The sequence below is a fragment of the Plecotus auritus genome (genome assembly GCF_963455305.1).
Source record: "Plecotus auritus genome assembly, chromosome: 2".
NCBI lineage: Eukaryota > Metazoa > Chordata > Mammalia > Chiroptera > Vespertilionidae > Plecotus > Plecotus auritus.
In genome coordinates this window covers 101,406,736-101,430,219 of record NC_137771.1, presented here as the reverse complement: position 1 = coordinate 101,430,219, position 23,484 = coordinate 101,406,736, and the positions used below count along the sequence as shown (strand labels likewise).

Below are 23,484 nucleotides of genomic sequence, written 5' to 3'. Positions count from 1 at the left end.
ACTCAATCAGGAAGAAGCTAAACATCTCAATAGGCCAATAACTATGGAAGAAATTGAAGCAGTCATCAAAAAGTTTCCAGCAAACAAAAGCCCAGGGCCAGACGGCTTCACAGGGGGGTTTTACCAAACATTCAAGGAAGAACTAAAACCTATCCTTCTCAGACTATTCCAAAAAATTTAAGAGGAAGGAGCACTTCCAAGCTTTTTCTATGAAGCCAGCATCACCCTAATACCAAAACCAGATAAAGACAACACAATGAAAGAGAATTATAGGCCAATATCCCTCATGAACATAGATGCCATAATCCTCAAAAAAATTCTAGCAAATTGTATCCAACAGTATATCAGAAAGATCATACACCATGACCAAGTAGTATTTATCCCGGGGATGCAAGGATGGTACAATATCCGCAAATCAATAAACGTGATACATCACATAAACAAATTGAGAGAGAAAAACCACATAGTCATATCAATAGATGCAGAAAAAGCATTTGACAAAATCCAACACCCATTTTTGATAAAAACTCTCAGCAAGGTGGGAATAGAAGGATCATACCTCAACATAATAAAAGCCATATATGAAAAACCCACAGCCAACATAATACTCAATGGACAAAAACTAAAACCATTTCCCCTAAGAGCAGGAACAATACAGGGATGCCCACTCTCACCACTCCTGTTCAACATAGTACTGGAAGTATTAGCCATTGCGATTAGACAAGAAGAAGAAATAAAAGGCATCCAAATTGGAAAAGAAGAAGTAAAACTGTCCTTATTCACAATGACGTGGTATTGTACATAAAAACATCATAAAGATTCCATCAGAAAACTATTAGACTTAATAAACGAATTCGGCAATGTAACAGGATACAAAATTAATGCCAAGATATCTATGGCATTTCTATACACAAATAGTGAACTTACAGAAAGAGTGACTAAAAAAGCAATTCCATTTACCATCGCACCAAAAAAAATAAGATACCTAGGAATAAACTTAACTAAGGAAGTAAAAGACCTATATGTGGAAAACTACAGGACAATGAAAAAAGAGATAGAGGAAGACATAAATAGATGGAAGAACATACCATGTTCATGGATTGGTAGAATCAACATCATTAAAATGTCCATACAACCCAAAGCAATCTATAGATTCAATGCACTCCCCATTAAAATACCAATGGCATATTTCACAGACCTAGAAAGAACTCTCCAAAAATTCATCTGGAATAAAAAAAGACCCCGAATAGCCACAGCAATCCTGAGAAAGAAGAACACAGTAGGTGGGATCTCAATACCAGATTTCAAGCTGTACTACAAAGCCACTGTTCTCAAAACAGCCTAGTACTGGCACAAGAACAGACATATAGACTGATGGAATAGAATAGAGAACCCAGATATCAACCCAAACCACTATGCTCAATTAATATTTGACAAAGGAGGCATGAACATACAATGGAGTCAAGACAGTCTCTTCAATAAATGGTGTTGGGAAAATTGGACAGATACATGCAAAAAAAATGAAACTAGACCACCAACTTACACCATACACAAAAATAAACTCAAAATGGATAAAGGACTTAAACATAAGACAGGAAATCATAAAAATACTAGGGGAATACACAAGCAACCAAATCTCAGACATATGCCGAAGCAATTTCTTCACCGATACCACTCCTAGGGCAATGGAAACTAAAGAGAAAATAAACAAATGGGACTACATCAAAATAAAAAGCTTTTGCACAGCAAAAGAAACCATCAACAAAACAACAAGAAAGCCCCCTGTATGGGAGAACATATTTGCAAATATTATCACTGATAAAGGTTTAATCTCCAACATTTACAGGGAACTCATACAACTTAATAAAAGGAAGATAAATGATCCAATAAAAAAGTGGGTACTGGACCTAAATAGATACTTTTTGAAAGAAGACAGAAGGAAGGCCAAGAGACATATGAAAACATGCTCAAAGTCACTAATTATCCAAGAGATGCAAATCAAAATGACAATGCAGTACCATCTCACACCTGTCAGAATGGCAATCATCAACAAATCAACAAACAACAAGTGTTGGCGAGGATGTGGAGAAAAAGGAACCCTCATGCACTACTGGTGGGAATGCAGACTGGTGTAGCCACTGTGGAGAACAGTATGGAGTTTCCTCAAAAAACTAAAAATGGAACTCCCATTTGACCCAGTAATCCTTCTTCTAGGAATATATCCCAAGAAATTAGAAACACCAATCAGAAAGGACATCTGCACCCCTATGTTCATTGCAGCACAATTTACCATAGCTTAGATTTGGAAACAGCCTAAATGTCCATCAGCAGATGAGTGGATTAGAAAACTATGGTACATCTACACAATGGAATACTATGCTGCGGTAAAAGAGAATGAATTCTTACCATTTGCAACAGCATGGATGGAACTGGAGAGCATTATGCTAAGTGAAATAAGCCACGCAATGAAAGAAAAATACCACATGTTCTCACTCATTTATTGAAAATAAAGAAAATGATAACCTGATGAACAAAAAGATAGATACAGAGGAAGTAAAGCATCAAACAGACTGTCAAATTACAGCGGGAAGGCTGGGGAATGTTGGGGAGGGGGGGAAAGAGATCAACCGTAGGACTCTATGCATGCATATAAGCACAACCAATGGACACAAGACACTTGGGGGATGGGATGAGGGCATGCCACAGGGGTTATATGTAAAAAAAGGAGATATATGTACTACTATGTGTAATATTTGAAACAATAAAAAAAAGAAAGAAAAGTTGCCAAGAACTGTTGGTGAGGCTGAATGTCAGGTAGAAGAAGAAGTTGTTTCTCTTCCACATGTATCTTTCTGAAAGTGTATTATTGTCACTGCTCCAGCTCTAGCTACAAAAATAAATAAAAACTACATTGGATTTAGTTAAAAATTGGTCAAGAATCAGAAGTTATTTATTAGCCTATGAAGTGGTTCACAGAACCTGTGAACTCATGAAGCACCTCTGAATTAGTAGCAAAATACTTCTTCACCATCAGATAACAAAATAGGCTTGGACACTTACTCTCCCACTGTTTGTGAACTTAACCACCAACAGGGATGAAACACCAGCAGGCTTCTAGGAAAAGTCAAAGCAACTACAGAAGCCAGTGCAACAGCTGTTGCTTGCCATATATTGAGCATTAGTGTTTTAACATTTGCCATTCACATTAATCTTCACATTCCCATGCTATGAACACTAACCTTGCACATTTATTATTGCCATTTTACAGAACATAAAATTAAAACTCAAGAAGGACAAAATAATTTGCTGAAGATCCCATAACTAGCAAATATGAATTAGAGTTGTCTGTTTTAAATTCAAAACTCTTTCCACTGTGAAACACAGCAAGATTCCCCCAACCTAACTGATCATCAGGATCAATGGAGAAAGTTTTTAAAACTTCTGTGTTCCTTCACCCACAATGAACAAGTGGAAACAAATTAAAAATATAATATCACTTAAAATAGCACCCAAGTAAATGACACAGGAATATATCTAACAATATATGTATAAGATCTACATGAGCAAAACTATATAACCCCGATGAAAGGAATAAAAAAAACACTCACACATTAAATAAGTGAACAGGTATTCCAAGTTCATGGATAGTCTAGGAAGACTCAATATTGTCAAGATACCAGCTCTTCCCAACTTGATCTGTAGATTCAATTAAGTTCCAATAAAAATTCCAGAAAGTTATTTTTTGAATATTGACAAACTTGTCCTAAAGTTTATATGGAGAAGCAGAAGACCCAGAATAGCCAACACAATACTAAAGGAGAGGAACAAAGTTGGAGGATAGATGTTACTTGACTTTAAGACTTCCTATTAAACTCCAGCAATGAAGAGAGTGTGGCACTGGGGAAAAAGGCAAACAGGATATATAACTTAGAAAGAGAACCACATAAACATAGTCAACTGATCTTTGACAAAGGAGTAAAGACATTATAATTGAGCAAGACAATCTTTTAAAAAAATTGTGCTGGAACAACTGGATATCCACATGCAAGAAAACAAAAAGAAAATCTCAACACAGACCTTAAAACCTTCACAAAAAATTAATACAAAATGAATCACAGACCTAAGTGTAAAATACAACACTCGACTCTGATATGATAATATAGGGAAAATATAGATGACCCAGAGTTGAAGATGACTTTTTAGATACAATACCAAAGGTACAACCCATAAGAGAAATAACTGATAAGCTGGAATTAGAATAAAAATTTCTGCTTTGTAAATGACATTGCCAAGAGAATGAATGAAAAGACAAGCCACAGACTGGGAGAAAATACTTACAAAACATCTGACAGAATACTGTCATCCAAAATATAAAAAAGAACTCTTAAAACTTAATGAAAAAAACCAACCTGGTTTAAAAAATAGGACAATGACCTTAAAAGACATCTCCATAAAAAAAATAAAATAAACAGATGGCAAGCACATGAAAATATACTCCCTCCACATCATATATCATTGGGAAATGCAAATTAAAATAAAAATGCAATACCATTGCACATCTATTAGAAGGGCTAAATTTTAGAACACTGACAACACTAGATGCCAGTGAGGATGTGGAACAATAGGAACTCTCATTCAATGCTGGTAGGAATCCAAAATGCTGCAGCCACATTGAAAGATAGTTGGGCACTTTATTAAAAACTAATTCACTTGGGCCCTAAGCAGTTTGGCTCAGTGCATAGAGCATCAGCCTGCAGACTGAAGGGTCCCAGGTTTGATTCCAGTCAAGGGCATGTACCTTGGTTGCGGGTATATCCTCAGTAGGGGGTGTGCTGGAGGCAGCTCATCAATGTTTCTCTCTCATGGATGTTTCTGACTCTCTATCCCTCTCCCTTCTTCTCTGTAAAAAAATCAAATCCTGTCTAATAATAGAGTAATATGCAAATTGACCATCACTCCAACACACAAGATGGCTGCTCCCATGTGGTCAAAGATGGATGCCCCCATGTGGACACAAGATTGCCACCACAAGATGGCCAGCAGGGAAGGGCAATTGGGAGGGATCAGGCCAGCAGGAGAGGGCAGTTGGGAGGGACCAGGCCTGCAAGGGAGGACAGTTGGGGGCAATCAAGCCTGCAGGGGAGGGCAGTTAGGGGTGACCAGGCTGGCAGAGGAGGGAAGTTGGGGGCAACTGGGCCTGCAGGGAAAGGCAGTTGGAGGGGACCCAAGCCTGCAGGGGAGAGCAGTTAGGGGGGACCAGGCCTGCAGGGGAGGGCAGTTAGGGGTGACCAGGCCAGCAGGGGAGGGCAGTTAGGGGGGACCAGGCCTGCAGGGGAGGGCAGTTAGGGGTGACCAGGCCTGCAGGGGAGGGCAGTTAGGCATCAATCAGGCTGGCAGGGGAGTGGTTAGGGGGTGATCAGGCTGGCAGGCAGAAGCGGTTAGGGGCAATCAGGAAGGCAGGCAGGCAAGCAGTTGGGAGCCAGCAGTCCTGGATTGTGAGAGGGATGTCCGACTGCCCATTTAGGCCCGATCCAGGTAGGATTGGGCCTAAATGGGCAGTCGGACATCCCTCGAGGGGTCCCAGATTGGAGAGGGTACAGGCTGGGCTGAGGGACACCCCCCCACACCGTGCATGATTTCGTGCACCGGGCCTATATATAAAATCACTTGGGCATATACTCTTACCATATGGGATCAAGCAATCACACTTTTTTTGTATTTAGCCAAAGGAGTCAAAATGTATGCTCACACAAAAACCTGTACATGAACATTTATAGCAGCTTTATTCATAATTGCTCAAACTTGGAAGGAACCAAAATGTTCTTTAGTAAACTGGTACATCCAGACAATTAAATATTAGTCAGCAATGAAAAATGAGCTATCAAGCCATGAAAGGACATGAAAGAAACTTTAATGCTATTACTAATTGAGAGAAGCTAATCTGAAAAGGTTACTTACTGTTTGTTTCCAAATCTATGACATTCTGGAAAAGGCAAACTATGGAGATAGTGGGGAGGGAGAGATGAATTGATGAAGCACAGATGACTTTTAGGGCAATGAAACTACTCCATATGATACTATAATAAAATATACATGCTACTATACATTTGTACAAACCCACTGAAAGTACATTGAGAATGAACCTTATTGGGAACAGTGGACTCTGAGAGCTGATGTGTCCCTGTAACTTCATCCATTATAACAAATGTACCACTCTGGTGGGGGATACTAATGATGGATGTTAATGAGGCTATACATGCATGGAGGGAGGCAGTATATTGACAAAAAGTTCTGCCCAAGTTTGTTGCTACCCTAAAGCTGTTCTTTAAAAAAAAATGGCCTACTAAAAAAAGATTTTTTAATTCTTGCCCAAGATTTAGTGAATCATAATTCTTGCTATGGGGCCCTAGAATCTGCAGTTTACAAAGCATTCTATGATTGTGATGATCACTCTGGTTTTGAAATGACAGGCCAAGTTTCAATTGAAGCTAAATGTAATCAATTAAAGTTAAGAAAGGTTCAAGTAAAAATTGTATGAGGAAACTAGGACATTATGAAGGGTAAGGACTTAAAATAGATCTCCCAAATCTCATCAGCATTTACATTTATGTTCAATACATCTATGCCAAGTGATGTTCTCAAATCACCAGTATTATCTTAAAAAGATGATGCTAACACTATTGCTCTTCAGATCACACTTTGAGTAGCGAGGTTGTAGACCATCAGCTCACTGAACTGGGTTAATTTGGTTTCAGTCACTTGGATGTATACCTAGTACATATGACAATTCCTGAAAAATAGTGGATGCTTACCGTGTGTTTGTTGAATGAATAAATCTCTCCCTGGCTGCATCTGATTAAGGACTTTAGTTTGTGCTTTGCCTAACATTTATATACAGATATGATACATCTTTCCATGGCATTTGTAATAGCCTACTGAAGTAGAGCTTTTGTTTATTTTTTCCTTCTTTCCTTTCACAAAAGATAAATTGCTTAAGGGCAGGGTGTCTATATAATTTTCTACATGTTTCTTAGTACTTAGAACAGTGCTTGGAACATAAAAGCCACTTAGAAAAATGGATCTGAAATAAATAAATGATTTGGAAATGAAAAACCTGCTTTTTATCCCCCAAAGCTGCAATGGATCTTCCACTGACATGTATTTCTCTAACTCCAAGCATGATCACATATTCTCGGGAGACTGAAGACAGAGGTACATACTGGAGACAAAAGAGTAGGTGTCTGGGAGGGTACGTCCTGGAGCAGAAATTCACTGCAGTGTCATCCTTAGATCAGACACAGGAGCTCAAAAGACTTGGCAATGAGGAAATGTCCTTATAGGAGTAGACTCAGTGCATTAGCAGTTGTTATTTTCAACTGGTGCTTTTTGTCATGAAAATAGCTGTTCTGCCATGTCAGAACTTTTTTTGGCCACCTTCAAGGTCATTGCATCTTCCCAGATTTGGCACTGAATCTAGTCTGGCAAGTCTGGCTTCTTAAAGTGGATTAGATGGCCCCCAAAGAGAGTCGTGCCCTGGCTGCATTCCCAATTCATATACCTAAAAGCTTTAGTGGTATGTCTATGAGGACAGCCATCTCTTTTGTCCCTCTTTGGACTTGAGTCTAGCTTCCTGACCTAAGCATTGTGCAGATTTCACACACTGCCATAGCACATGCCAGTCCTGTGACACGACTAGTCACCTTAACTCTACTCTGGTAGGTAAGACATACATTAAACCTGTGGCCAAAGTCGAGTCCGTTACTCAAAATTGCTTCAATGTATAACCCTTTCATGTGAAAAGGGCTATGTTGACAGACTGTCTCAGCCTTTTTCAGAAAAGCAGAAAGACATAGCTGTCCATGCAGGCCCTTCTCCCTGTCTGTTCCCTCTGAACTCCTGGAGGCTTCCTTATCTCACACACAGTGGTGGATGCAGTTACTCTTTGTACAAGAACAAAGAAAAGGAGTAGTGATGTAAACTTGAGGGTTCATTTCCATATCCAGTGTAAAAAAAATTGGGATCATCAGAAATTTTGCCTAGAAAGAGGTGGACAAAAGTTAAAAAATCTTATTTGTTCTATCAGTTTAGATTTTCATATTTTACTGTTTAATATGCTGCTAGGTGAACTATGGAAATAATATAGATAACTATGTGTACTATGGATATGTAACTATATCCATAATATCTAAATAATCTAGGTAGCACGTAAATACAGATATCTAAGTGTGGACAGATAGACATTTTAAACTTCTATAGAAAATTCTTTGGAGCTCTGGAGTAAATTTTTGTGGGCAAGTTGCTCAACAAGGAAAGCTGTCTTTGCCTGTCTTGTGTAGTAACTTTACTTGTTTTGGACAACTGCTAGAGTCTTTCATTTGATTCTATTTAAACGTGAAAAGGGACTTTTGAAACATTCTGGAAATGTCTGCTGGATAGAACCCATCTCCAGGGAAGCCAGAACCAGGCTCCTTGAGGCCAGGGAGGCAGTAGGAGCATGCATGCCTCTGGCTCTCAGTGAGAGAAGCCTCAAGACACCATACCAACAAAGTCTTGGAAGAACACCGACCCCTCTTCTCTATTGCACTTCCAGCTGCTCCCTGAAAATATAATTGTCTGAGACCCTCCCAGTTCCCTGCTTCCAACCAGAGTCCAGGCAAATTAGAATTGGTAATGACCCTAGGGAATCACGCCCTCTTTCCTGGAGGAGAGAAGGGGGATTGGTAGGACTCTCCCTGCAACTGTCAGGGATCAGGGTGTCACGGTGGCACTGGCCTGGAGCCCGGCTGCGCCCCAGTTCTTCAGGCTGTGCTTCCTGGGCACCCACCCTGCTCCCGAGGGCACTGTCCCCAGCACCCGCCCCAGCACCACTTTCCTCTGACGTCCGATCTTGAGATCTGACGATCGCCCCCACCGGCCGCTCTTATAAAGGGGACTTTTGCCAATACTGGGATGATCGCCGGCTCGCCCTGTGCCACACGCCCTCCGCCGGCGCCCACACCTGTCAACTCCGCCTGCGCCCAGGTTCTTGGAGAATCTGGGCGAAGAGCCGCGCGGGGATCCTGACCCAAGCGCCTGGCCCTGCCCCCACCCCTGCACCCCCGGCCACACCCTCCCACTCACCCTTGCACACACACACACGCGCACACACACACACACACACACACACACACACACACACACACACACACTCCACTGCACCCTTGCAGACCCCGCCTCCGCGGTTCCTGGAGGCAACGGTCCCGGAGCAGCCAGACTGGCTCAGCGATTCTCCGCGTGCGGATCACTCAGGTAGGCGCGGAGCAGGGCGTTTTCAGAGCCCAAGGATGCGGGTATTTTGCCTCTTCATGGTGATGTGCGGGCCGTCCACTCCCTTGCACTCATGGTTCTCAGGTGCCAGCGGCTAGAAAGTCTGCTTAGAGAAGCAACAAGGTCCTCGCGCAAGAGGTGGGCAGAGGGGCCCAGGAAGGACAGCAGGGTCTGGGAGCACCCCACTGTGGCCCCAGAAAGAACTTCGTGGTTAGGCTGGCTTCTTTTCCTTCCTCCTGAGTCTTAGGGAAGCCAGCTCTTCTCCCAAGGAAGAAATACTGGCTAAGTATGTGTGGCTGGTTTATAGTGTGTTACTGTATTTTCTTCCTTACCCACCTGCGTGCACAAACAGCAATTTCCCCCAGAAACGTGTTTGTGTGAAATGGGTGCGTGAAATAGCTGTGGTCATGAGGGGGGAAAAGCAAAGAAAAAGTGAAGACGTTAGAAGTTGACATCTGTCTTCTGAGAGTCTTGATTTTAATGTCTTTGGCACTCGTACATTTTTAAGGACTTAATGTAATTTTTGAATGGTTTCTTGTATATACCATTGAGGGGGAGGGGCGAGATAAAAGGAACAAAGGACAGTGGATGAGGAAGGTTGATCAAGATGTTACACATAACATCGTTAGTAGCTACAGAAACTTGAACCACAGGCACTTGTTGAAAATTGGAGTTGATGTATTTTAGGAATAAATTTTCTAAAGCTCTTCTGTTTTTTTCTTAAGATATTTTCACCTCACATTGCTTTTGCACCATTCCCTGAAACTGATAAAGGAAGGGATAGAAGAATGAATAAATGAACAAATATGTTATAATTCTCAGAGTAGTCTTTTATGATATACTTACCTTACTGAATAATTCTAGATGGAATAGTAAGTTAGTTCTCAAAAGCAAACAGATTCATGCTCTTTCTAAGTGATTTCTTGACTGAATTACTGAGTTAAGGTATAGGAAAAGGTTAACTTTATTTTGAAAGAATTTATTAAACACAGAATAATCATGATTACATTTGTTACAAAGAATTTTTTTTCTTGAATGCTCAAAACAATGCTATATTGTTAAATAGAATAATATAATAGACACCTGTTGGTAACCACTAGTTTAACATGTGATTTCAATGTACTTTTTCTTCAAGTGGCAAAGGATTTCTCATGAGCCAGTTGATTTACTTCTGACTGGCTATGTATGTATGGCTGGTTTATAATATGCTACTGTATTTTCTTCAGAAGTCTAATGAAGTAGCCAGCTGTGGAAGATTCCAGACCTCTAGATAAAAATGGCTTTCCATGTGGAAGGACTGATAGCTATCATCCTGTTCTACCTTCTGATATTGGCTGTTGGAATATGGGCTGCCTGGAAAACAAAAAACAGTGGCAGCGCAGAGGAGCGCAGGGAGGCCATCATAGTTGGTGGCCGAGACATTGGCCTGCTGGTGGGCGGCTTCACCATGACAGGTAGGTTCAGATGTCCAGCTCCATGCTGCCCGCCCCTCCTTGGCCTCTCAGAGTGACAAAGCAAATGTTACTCTTTGTCTTTAGGATCCTTTGTGTTCATTACATATATATTTTAAAAATAATTTTACATTTATTTAAAACAAAAATAAAACTGTTCAACTCAGTAGTATTTGAACAAAATGATCTTATAATTAACCACTATGTAGACTCTGAATAAAACAAACCTGGGCTGTTCAGTGGGTAGGAACAGGGAAAACAAAGAGGTGGGTGAAAGTACAAAAGTGTCTTAGTATTACAAGTTCTGTATCTGGTAATTAATGTGATAAGGTCAGCATCTCATCTTGTTCACTAACTTGGGTAGGAAGTTGTGACTTTGCACTGTCTGAAATGATGAGTATCAGTAAACAATAACTAATGAGGCCTTAAACAATAAATTCAGGGGCAACACAATTCCAAATTGATGCCCTGATTTGAAATTAATTATCCCATTTGATAAACTGATTTCCTTGCAGGAGCCCAATCAGATGTTAGGAATCTACAGCACTGAAGGAAAAGATTTCCAAAAATCTTGAAACAAAAGGCAAAAATTCATTCAGGGCATGTCTTAACAGGAATCCCCAGCCCCCACTTGCAGCTCTCTCTCATTTGAACCCTCTCTGTGCCAGGAGGGGCTGATATTCTATCCTCTTTTGCCCAGAGGTGGTCCTGTTTAAGTGGTGGTTTATTTCTCTCTTATGTTCTTTTTGGTCATTGACAATATTTCTGAAAAACAATTTAAAACTATATTTTTAATATTATTGGATACATATTTACTAAAAAATACTTTTTCCTTTAGAATCTCATTAGTTTTTAAACATCAGCAATATAACCCATACTAACAGCAACTCTGAGTGCTCATGGGAAAAGAAGCCTTTGGAAATCATATCCAATTGATGCCCAGTTTCAGTCCTGAAGTCTTATTTAAAAAGGATTTATTTGCTCTCTATGTGAAATACTTCACCAAACTGATCTGTGAAGACTACATCTGTTTGGCCATCTGAAATCTATAATGTTCTATAATAATTTGTGGACTATAGGTTTTTCTTTCATATATTCACATTTTCTTTTGTTAACTCTTGGCCAAGTATATGTAGTTTCATTTGGTCTTTATGAATGTCTTTATCTTTATATTTCAGAACTCGGAAAAGGGTTTGGGGTTAAGTGAATACACGGATTTACATGGTTAACTAAGACCCAGGTCTTCTGGGAGCCACGCCCAGGGCCTTTTTATGATCTCATCACATTTAACCCTCTCACTGGTTCCTCTTTATTTCTTTATAAATGCACACAGTTGTAAGGAGGTCTTTTATCCTGTGTCTTTTTTCTTTTTACATACACACATATCTGGAACAAATTGTATTGTGCAAAATATTTTCTATGATGCTTGATATGCGAAATTAGATAAATACAAAATCACTAAGAATAAAAATCATTCACTAAAATTTTGGCATGGATTTTCTTATTTATGTTCTCTTATTATCCACCTATTGGTGAACAGTGAATACAACTTTATATTTTCATCTTCAGTTTTCATTATAGCATTTCCTCTTTCCCTTAAAAATCCATTTCTGATACTGATTTTTGAAGAGGATTCAAAAAATTGTGATTATATTTCCCTCAGATTTCTCCTATTACAAAGAAAATGAGAAGAAAATAAAACAAAGTGGTTGATTTCACTAAAAAAAAAGTTCGAAAGAATAAATAAGCTGTTGTATATCAAAGCATTGTTTTTATTATAAATTTTTATAATGTTTTATTACTCTAGTTTAACATTCTATTTGTTTTGCCCATAAAGATAATATTTCAGAATTTGTTTTTTATCATTTACAGTGATTTTTTTAATCTAATAGGTTGTTTTCTTAATAATCTTTTCCACTTTTTCTTGTTTCTTTTTATTGATTTTTATTGAATTTATTGGTTTGACATCAGTTAATAGAATAATATAGCTTTCACATGTACAATTCTATAATAAATCATCTGTATATTGTATTATGAGTTCACCACCCAAAGTCAAGTCTCCTTCCATCACCATGAATCCCCCCTTTACCCTCTCCTACCTCCCTCCACCCTACCCCCATACTCTGTGTCCATGAGTTTTTTGGGAAGTGGTGTGTGGTTTTTTTGCATAATCACATAATCCCTTCACCTTTTCAGCCAGCTCCCAACCTCCTTTCCTCTGACCACTATCAGTCTGTTCTCTGAGAATCTGTTTCTATTTTTTGTTGTTAGTTTATTTCGTTCATTAGATTCCACATATAAGTGAAATCATATGGCATTTGTCTTTCTCTGATTGGCTTATTTCACCTATAGTCTGTTAAATTGTATAGAAAAAATTGAATTATAATGTGTTTTATAAAGAATCCTGGTTTAGCTCAGATTTAAAAAAATTTCTAATCTCTCAGAACTGAAAAGAATCTTGATCAATATCTTAATTCTTTTAAAATATGAACCATGTTATCTAACCCTTGTCAATTTAATTGATTTTATATTTTTGATAAAGAGTAAAAATTGAAAATAAAAATGCATCTGACATGAAATTTACAAACATGCACAGCAAACTCTGTCCTTGAAGGTGCTAGCTTGATAAAAATGGAAGGACTCTACCTATGACAAGTAACTACGTCTTCACTTCTATGTTATAATGTTTGTGATTATTCAGGCACCAATTTTCTTTTTGGATAATGGAAGGAGACCTACACAATGAAAAATGATTACTAATAAACTTTTGCTCCTAAGACCATCAGGCCATTTGCTTTGTGCAATGAAACATTGCTGGTGTGGTGTTACCAGTTCTAGTTGCTAGGAGGAAGATGGAAGATAGTCTCCGGTCCTGTGCCTGAGAGGATTCATCTTTTCAGGTCCTAGTTACATACAGTGAGGGGGGAAAGGGAACCTTTTTAAAAATTTCAGCAAGATTTCGAATGAAAAAGACAAATGAAAGCTTTGCTTATTTATTAACTCCCATGCAAAAGCTACTATGAAGATGACAGTGGCTGCCAACTGGGTGTTTGTCCATTGCCAGGGCCAGCCTGACAGGTTGAACCGAGCTGAGGTAGGGAGGTGGGAATTGAGAAAAGAAAGAAAGACAGGAAAGCAGGATCGGGAGGACTACAGGTCATCGAGAGACTGCAGCAAGTTTAACTGCGTAATGCTTTTTATACACAAAACACTGAATAGGAGGTCTGTAAAGAGGAATGTATTCTTTGTTCCTCTTAATCTCTAAGGGAGAGACAGAGCAGAAGGACAAATTCTCAGTACAGCAAATCTCAGTAAATAGTTACAGACTTCTTGGTAAGCTATGAAAGGTTGCTCTCATTCTACTGATAACCGCCATCCAAACAAGCCTGGGAAAACTGTGTGGATAGGGGACAGCCTTGCTAGTCCCCTCAGGTGCAAGGACTTTGTCAGCTTACACCCGGTCTCCAACAGTCCGTTGTAGGGTTTTGTACAAAACTTCCCATTTAAGTATACTTAAAGTTCCTTTTCAGGGAGGTCTTTTTATGTTATCCCTTTAAAAATAATATTCTCTCTTCTTTGTTTTGTGTTTGGATTTTTTTTAAAGCTAGATAGATTTTGGGGTGAATACAAGGGAAATGCTTGTTTTCTATAGCTTCATATATATATATTAGAAATTTTATTTACATTCTGTGAGATTTTAGGGAATTTTTTAGAGTCAAATTGGATGATACAGCTTAGAATTCAGTCTCATATCTAGTAAGCTTCTTGCCAACCTATGTTCCTCATAATTTTACACAAATTCTCCATAGGAATTATTTTAAATATTTTATTTATACTCTTAAAATATATAAACTGCAGAAATTTAAGTGTTCCATTAACTTTAGTTTTTCAGCAAGAATCAAATATTATATCGTATTCTCACAGAAAATGGCAGTTTGTACATTGTCTTCACAACTGTTTAACCAAAACGCAGGATTCTTTTTTCTTTCGGGGAGGGGGGAGGTTGTGGGGACTTCCTTTACCTCTCCTTCAGCTATTATGCTACAGAAATTGTATTAAGTAACATCTAAAAATATTTATTATTCTCTATGAAATATCAAATATCTCACTAGAAGAGCCATATTAAAAAAAAATTGCAAATGGATATGCAGTCAACATTGATTGTAAATTTTTCTGAATGCTCATCTAGGTTCTAAGTGTACGTTGGGTTCTTGGGAAGAGAGTAGGAAAAGGTAACTTAAACTAACTTTAGGACACCTTGAAGTAAGTGACATATCTTTCCTCCCTCCACTCTCTTAACAATTTAAGGTAGTAAGTACAACTTAATTATGATTTAAACTGACTCTATTAACAAAAAGTACACACACTGACAACTACACATGTGCATGCACACACACACAACACACACAACACACACACACACACACACCTTGAGGACAATAGTCACCATCAATAGGAATAGATCAATACAATTAAAACACAAGAACCTTGAAATAAAGACATTTAACCCATGTTATGGAGGCTGGGGGGAAAAGTTGTAGTTTTATTGAGAATAAAAATAATCACGTACCATATTACATATTATCTCAAACTTTGTGTACTAACAATATCATTTAAAAGTGTTGATGACTAAATGGATTTAGAAAATATCTAGGGGGAAACCCTATTCAAGAGAAATATAATGTAATGCTACATTTTCTACAAACCACTTTAGAAAGTATAAAGAATAGTTAAATTAATGTAAATAATAGCATGTATTTAACTCAGTACATTGTAAATGTTTTCATCATTGTGATATCTTACATTTAGTTTTTCATACTAAGTCTTTTTAAAATTGTTTAACATACTAAGTCTTTGAAATCCATGTGTATTTTACACTCGTAGAGCATTTCATCTAGAAGACTAACCACACTTAAGATAATAAATAGCCACATGAGACTAATGGCCAATGTGCTAGACTGAGCAGGCCTAGGGTGTTACAAGTGTGAGAGTATCTTTCCCTCATTCTTCATTCTCTTTCAGCCACCTGGGTTGGAGGAGGTTATATCAATGGGACAGCTGAAGCAGTGTATGTACCAGATTATGGTCTAGCTTGGGCTCAGGCACCAATTGGATATTCTCTCAGTCTGATTTTAGGTAAGTGAAAGTTCAAACCTCAGTGACCCACTCAGTAAGGAGGAGGAATATAATAACAAGTGAAATAAGTCAAGCAATGTAAATAACTATTGTGGGAAAATGTTACCAGAAATCTTTAGGTACTACAGAAATTGGTAGCACATGCATAGATTATTTGATTTCTTGATTATGGAATACATAAAAAAATCCCCTGATATTATAGCTATCAGAACAGTTATTTCTTTAACATAATGATGTTTTTTTTTTCTTTCAAAAATAGCATGGATATATAATTTAAAATGAATCAACTTGAATTGTACCTGAATTTCTCTGTGTAAATCACGCTAATAAAAGGTCACGAATATTATGTAACAGAGTATTCCTAACTTATTTTTGCACTTAAAATAGTTTAATTAAATCTTGGGCTTAATCAAAATATTTGAATACTTGCTGTGCTCAACAATCATCAAGGCATTTCGGTGGGTGCTGTGCTGGTCCATGTTTTTTAATCCACATGCCTCAGATACACACTCAATTGTCCTTTGGATACATACAATAATAAAGGTATCAAGAAATCTGCCTTTGGTTGCTGACTATTGCTTGGTTCTATATTCATATTTTAGACTGGTTCCTTAATACATATGTGTCCTTAAAAATTCATTTCCCTTGAGAAATTGTAGCATAATAAAAGGTTGGCCAAGACTGTTATATTAGGAATTAGTAATTTTGTCATAAACACTTTTTTCATTCCTTTTAGGTGGTCTGTTTTTTGCAAAACCTATGCGTTCCAGGGGCTATGTGACCATGTTAGACCCATTTCAGCAGATCTATGGCAAACGCATGGGTGGCCTCCTATTTATTCCTGCACTAATGGGAGAAATGTTCTGGGCAGCAGCCATCTTCTCCGCCTTAGGTAAGGACAAATGAAACATTGTTCTACTGGACTCTCTGGTTCACCATCAGATACACAACTTTACTTTCTTCAGCCACAGGTCAGGCCTCCCCTGCCTCCTTCTCCTGGTTTATTACAACCATCTCCCTGTTTACAGTTCTGTCACCTCCTGTAGTCTCCTCATGGTAACCAGACTCATCCTTCTAAACTACAAATGTAATTATATCCCTTTCCTGCTTAAAATCAAACTTTGTAAGCAGGTCCATAAGCTTTATATGACTTAGCCTCTGATTTTCTCCTCTCATCATTCCCCTCTCCTCCTTTCTTCTTTTTTTTTTCATAACTACAGTCCCATCTTGCTTCTGACACTGTGCAAGCCCAGGTGGCCTCTGCCTTGACTCCTCTCTCCTCTTTCCTTTCTCACATCGGCCTTGCTAACCAAAAAGTGTCCTCCAGATCTTCTCAGAAATGCCATTTCCTCAGAGAAGTCATCCTAAACTTGCTGGATGCTTTTTTTGTGTGTGTGGCTTCTTTAGACACACCAAAATTTTGTTTTCAATGGACTTACCACTTTGTGTGATTATGGCCTGTTTATTTCATGTTCAATTTTCAATCTCATAAAAAATTATAAATTTCTTAAAAGCTGGATTTATGTTTTGTTAATAGTTGTAATCTTATCACAAATGAATGAATAAACCATCTATGTAGATAGCTAGCTAGCTAGCTAGCTAGATGATAGATAGATAGATAGATAGATAGATAGATAGATAGATAGATAGATTTGGTTTGTCCTTTAGTTACTATTTTTCTTTTTTAATTCAGTTTATTGGAGTGTTATTGGTTATTAAAATTACTTAGGCTTTAGGTATATAATCCTGTGAATATCATCTGTATTTTGTCTCCTTCCATCACCATTTATCCTCCCTTTACCGTCTTCTAACTCCCCTACTACTCTTCCCTCTGGCAATCAACATACTGTTGTCTATGTCCATGGGTCTGTCTTCCTTTTTTTTTTTTTTTTTTTTTTTGCTTAATCCCTTCACCCTTCTCATCTACCCCAAACCTCTTCCTCTCTAACAGCTGTCAGTATGTTCTCTATATCCATGAGTCTGTCTCTACTTTTTTCGCTATTTTGTTCATTAGATTTCACATATCATATGGCACTTATCTTTCTCTGACTAGCTTATTTCACTTAGCATAAAATTCTCCAGGTTCATCCATGCTGTCACAAAAGGTAAGATTTTCTTATTTACAGTCGAGTAAATAGTATTCCATTGTGTAAATGTACCACATTTTTATATACTCATCTACTGATGGGCACTTAGACTACTTCCAAATCTTAGCTCTTATAAGTAACACTGCAATGAACATAGGAGTTCATATATTTTTTGAATTTGTGTTTCGGGTTTCTTTCGATATATTACAAGAAGCTGAATAACTGGGTAATGAGGCAGTTCCATTTACAATTTTTTGAGGTAACTCCATCCTGCTTTCCACAGTGGCTGCATCAATCTGCATTCCCACCAACAGTGCACAGTTTCTCTTTATTCATATCCTTGTGAATACTTCTTGTTTGTTGATTTATTAATGATAGCCATTCTGAAAAATGTGAATTAATATCACATTGTGGTTTTAATTTGCATTTCTCTGATGATTAATGATGATGGACATTTTTTCATTATGTCTATTCGTCATATGTATGTCCTCTGAAGAAGTGTCTATTCAGGTCCTTTGCCAATTTCTTAATTAGATTGTTTTTCAGTGTTAAGTTTTATAAGTTACTTAAAAATTTTGCATACTAACTCCTTATTAGAAGTATTGGCAAATGGGTTTGTCATATATGGCCTTTATTATGTTGAGGTATGTTCCCTCTATTCCCACTTTTCTAAGAGTTTTTATCATAAATGGATGCTGGATTTTATCAAATGGTTTTTCTGCATCTGTTGATATGATCAAATGATTTTTATTCTTCATTTTGTTTATGTGCTGTATCACATTTATTAATTTGTGGATATTGTACCAAACTTGCGTCCCTGAAATAAGGCCCACTTATTCATGTTGTACAACCTTTTTAATGTATTGCTGGATTGGGTTTGCTAATATTTTATTGAGGATTTTAGCATCTATATTCATCAGGGATATTGGCCTATAATTTTCTTTCTTTGTAGTGTCTTTATCTAGTTTTAGAATTAGGATAATGCTGGTCTCATAAAATGAGCTTGAGAGTATTTCCTTCTCTTGAAATTTTGGAATAGTTTGAGAAACATAGGTGTTAGTTCTTTGAATGTTTGGTAAAATTAACCTCTGAAGCCATCCAGCCCAAGACTTTTGTTTGTTGCAAGTTTTTTTTTTGTTTTGTTTTGTTTTACTGCTTTAATTTCACTAATTATAATCTGTCAGTTCAGATTCTCTGATTCTTCCTGATTCTGTTTTGAAAGATTGTATATTTCTAGGATTTTGTCTATTTCATCCACATTTTTAGCATATAGTTGTTCATAATATTTTCTTATAACCCATTGTATTTCTTTGGTATGGGTTATTATTTCTCCTCTGTCTTTTTTTCTTGATTAGTCTTCCTAAAGGTTTGCCAATCTTTATATTTTCAAAGAACCAGCTCTTGGTTTCATTAGGGTTATTTGTGTGTGTGTGTGTGTGTGTGTGTGTGTGTGTGTGTGTGTGTGTGTTTTAACTCTTTCATTTATTTCTGTTCTGATGTTTACTCGCTTTTGGCTTTGTTTGTTGTTCTTTTACAAGTTTCTTTAAGTGTAAAGTTAGTTTTGGGGTGTTTTTTTGAGATTTATCTTGTTTCTTGAGGTAGGTCTGTAATGTTATAAATTTCCCTCTTAGATTACTTTCCGTGTGTCCCATATATTTGGGGTTGCTGTTTTCATTTTCATATATTTCAACATATCTTTTGATTTCTTCCTTGATCTCCTTGTTAGCCAATTCATTGTTTAATAACATATTATTTAGCCTTGATGTGTTTGTGTATTTTTCAGGGTGTTTCCCCCCCTTGGGATTGATGCCTAGTTTTATATTTTATGTGTCCTTTAATTTTAAGTGATTGCCTTGCTGGGTAAAGTAGCCTTGGTTGTAGGTCCTTGCTTTTTATCACTTTGAATATTACATGTCTTCCCTTCTGGCCTGAAGTATTTATGTTGAGAAATCAGCTGACAGTCATATAGAGCTCCATTGTAGGAGCTCCCATAACTGCTTTTCTCTTGCTGCTGTTATGATTCTGTATTTGTCTTCAATATTTGCCATTTTAATTATGAAGTGTCTTGGTGTGGGCCTTTTTGGATTCATCTTGTTTGGTACTCTCTGTGCTTCCTACACTTGTGTGTCTTTTTTCTTTACCAGGTTAAGGAAGTTTTTGGTCATTATTTCTTCAAATAAATTCTCTATTCCTTGCTTTCATTCTCTCCTTATGGAACCTCTATAATGAGAATGTTGCTATGTTTTATGTTGTCCCAAAGTTCCCTTAAATATCCTCATTCTTCCTAATTTTTTTCTGTTCTGATTTTGTGGATTTTTTTCTACTTTGTTTTCCAAATTCCTGATCTGATTCTTTGCTTCATCCAACCTACTTTTTATTTCTTTCAGTATATTCTTTTTTAAACATGTTTTTTTATTGATTTTAGGGAGGAGTAAGGGAGAGGGAGAGTGAAAGGAATATCAGTGAGAGAGAAATATCAATTTGCTTCCTCCTTCACTCCCCTCCCCACACTGGGAACAAGCCTACAACCCAGGCATGTGCCCTGACCAGGAATTGAAACAGCAACATTTTGGCTCATGAGATGACACTCAACCAAATGGGCAACACCAGCTAGGGTTCCAGTGTATTCTTGATGTCAGATATGGTATTCTTCATTTTTGACTGATTCTTTTTCATGGTTTCTATGTCCCATTTCATGCTGTGTAGTTCTCACTAAATTTATTGATCATTCTAATAACCATTACTTTTAACTATTTTGCTGATACATTTCTTGCCTCCAATTGATTTGGCTCTTTTTCTGGAGTGTTCTCCTGTCTTTTCATTTAGGACCCCAATTTGGCTGCCTCTTTATATTGGTTTCTATATATTAGATAGATCTGCTATGACTCCCAGTTTTTTGTGGAGTGGCCTTATATAGTAAGTGTCCTATGTAACCCACTGATGCAGTCTCCTTGATCACCTGAGCTGGGTGCTCTAGAAATATCACTTGTGTTGGTTATGTGGTCCCTCCCTTTTACTTGAGTCTTGATTACTATTGCCCTGTTTGTGCATGTGATTGAACCTTAGGGTGGCTGACTGTGAGGCTCAAACACCAACCATAGCATGTGAGCTACTGTGCAGGTGCTGACTGTATGAAGCAGAATTTCCCTCAGCAGGGTTTAGTGCCTGCTGAGATTGCCCTTTGGATATTGTGAAGTTTACTGGGTCTTGTTCTGATGTTGTCTAAAGCTGGTAACTGGGTGTATTCCTTCTGGGTCTCTTGGGACAGACTCGAGCAGGACAATATCAGTCTGTGCCTGGTTCTTGGTAACCTGTTTGGATCTACAAGTGATCCATAATTGTGGCTGCATCTGCTGGGCTTGTGTGCATGCAGGTAGGATCAAGATAAGCACCAAAGCCAGCTTTTACCAACATCTGGTTCAGGAAAAAGTCAACAAAAGTCCCAAGGCATACCGATGAAATCTGTCTTCTGCTGCTTCTGCCTGCCTGCTGCCTGTTAAGCTCAGTTATTGAAAGAACCTCTTGCAGAATGGGGAGAAGGTCTAGTGGGTCTTCCATTGGGGATGTGTCAGTCAGGCTTCAGAGAAAGTGGTAGGTGTGATACCTGCCCCAGATCCACAAACTAGAAATGGCAGAGCCATTATGAGTTGGATGGATGGGGCCTCTGGAGCCCAGAAGAAGGGTCTGCCAGAAGTCAGGAGGGTGTTTTTATTGGATTTCTCATAAGGGGGAAATGCCAATCAGGTTCACAGGAAAGTGGAGAAAATGGCCCCACCCCCAAAGCCAGACAACTCAGTCCCTGACATCTCCTGAGTCTGCCCAGACCTCTAAACCCTTGCCAAGGAAGCTGAATCTTCAGAAGGGTCTAAGGTTCTCACGGTGGGACAAAAGGGAGTCCAGAGTGTGGGGCAATAGCTTTCTCCAGGCTGATGCCATATGCAGGGGAGTGTCCACACAAGAATGATGGAGACAAGAATTGAAGAATGACTCAGCTAAGATACCCTGATGGCTCCCACAGCTCCCTTCCCAAAGCCTAAAACCCCAGGCTCTCCTTACACTACTCTAGTCTACTTCACCCTCCCTCTGCCAGAATCCAGGGTGCGAGGCTGTGAATGAAATTTTGTGCATTGGCCCTTTTTATTTAATTGATTTTAGAGAGAGAGATAGGGAGAGGGAGAGAGAGAGAGAGATACATCAATCAGTTGTCTCCTGTGCACATCCCCACCAGGGGTCAAACCTGAAACATGGGTATGTACCCTGACTGGGAATTGAACCTGCAACCTTTTGGCATAAGGGATGATGCATGTGCATTGGCCCTTTAGGAGGATGCCTGTGTCTCCAGTGGACTCTGTCTCTTCCTGTCAGATAGCAACCCTGCTGCTTTTCACAGCCGGATATTACTTGTGAGCTTCTTCCTGGCTCAGTGCTCTGGGATTGGGAGCCAGGCTTTGGGTTTACACCCCATACTTCTTACAGGGATCCCCCTGTGGTTGAGATATCTCCCCAGAACCTTAGTTGCTGCCCATGGGAGTGGGGACAGCTCTTCTGGTTACTCTGCCCTTCCTACCAATCTCAATAGAGCTTCCTCTGTAAATACTTGTACAGCTAGTCTTCAGTTGGTTATTTGGGATGATTGTTCTTTAACTTAGTTGTAATCCAGTTTGGTCCTGGGAGGAGGTGATTATAGCTTCCACCTATTCTGCTACCATCTTGAAATCCCCTAGCTCTGCTACTTTCTTCAAAAGAGAAAAATAAAAAGAATGTAACATCCTTTCTCAATTTGATCCCTTAACATTGCAAAGTATTGGATTGTATACATGTTTAGGGATCTATAAAATGAACTTTGGCTCTTTAAAGCCTAACTTACTACCAAGATTAATGATTGCTACGGACAACTTGCCCTTGGCCCTTGGATTCTCTGCCCACTTATAAGCTTTTAAAAGCAAAAGATTTCAGTGAAATCATGGAGAATCTTCAGAGTCAATACCCTACCTTTTGATCAGGGTAAATCTAAGCCATTCTACTAAGTACTGGGGTCCTTTCCAAAGATCAATAGAGTTGGAAGTTCCACTATTTTCCTCAGTGAGCTATGTCAGTGTTTGATATACAGGCATTTGTTGTGTTACTCTCCATCTCTTCTTACAAATGGAAATAAAGAGAAGAAATCTACAGCTGGACTTTCAGTGGTCAAAACAAAAGTTAGATAAGATGAATTTCTTTCTATGTTATACGTTCTAGACAAATTTGTCTTCTGATTTCAGCATTATCATCAGACCTGGCCACTATAATATCAGATATTAGTTTATACTAATTTTTACTCCTTTCTCTCTCAAACTCCTATATAATCTTATCTTGTTTTCTTGGTCCCCAACTTAAAATAAAGGAATGACTTGATATAAAAAAGAAGATAATTTGATAGTTATAAAATACTATAATAACTCAGTGAAAATGTTGGACATTCCTCGTGCTGGATAACAATACTCCACAAGTACCACAGCACTTAC

General features: G+C 38.3%; 1 protein-coding gene across 1 annotated transcript in view; it reads left to right on the top strand.

Moving 5' to 3' along the window:
- Positions 1-9,150: 9,150 nt before the first annotated feature.
- SLC5A7 (solute carrier family 5 member 7) overlaps positions 9,151-23,484 on the top strand; it is a 33,802-nt gene continuing 19,468 nt past the window's right edge. The window contains exons 1-4 of the mRNA XM_080654233.1: positions 9,151-9,288; positions 10,533-10,760; positions 15,780-15,893; positions 16,630-16,785. Of these exons, the coding sequence (XP_080510359.1) occupies positions 10,583-10,760; positions 15,780-15,893; positions 16,630-16,785 (448 nt within the window). The 5' untranslated portion in view covers positions 9,151-9,288; positions 10,533-10,582. The remainder of the gene's footprint in view (positions 9,289-10,532; positions 10,761-15,779; positions 15,894-16,629; positions 16,786-23,484) is intronic.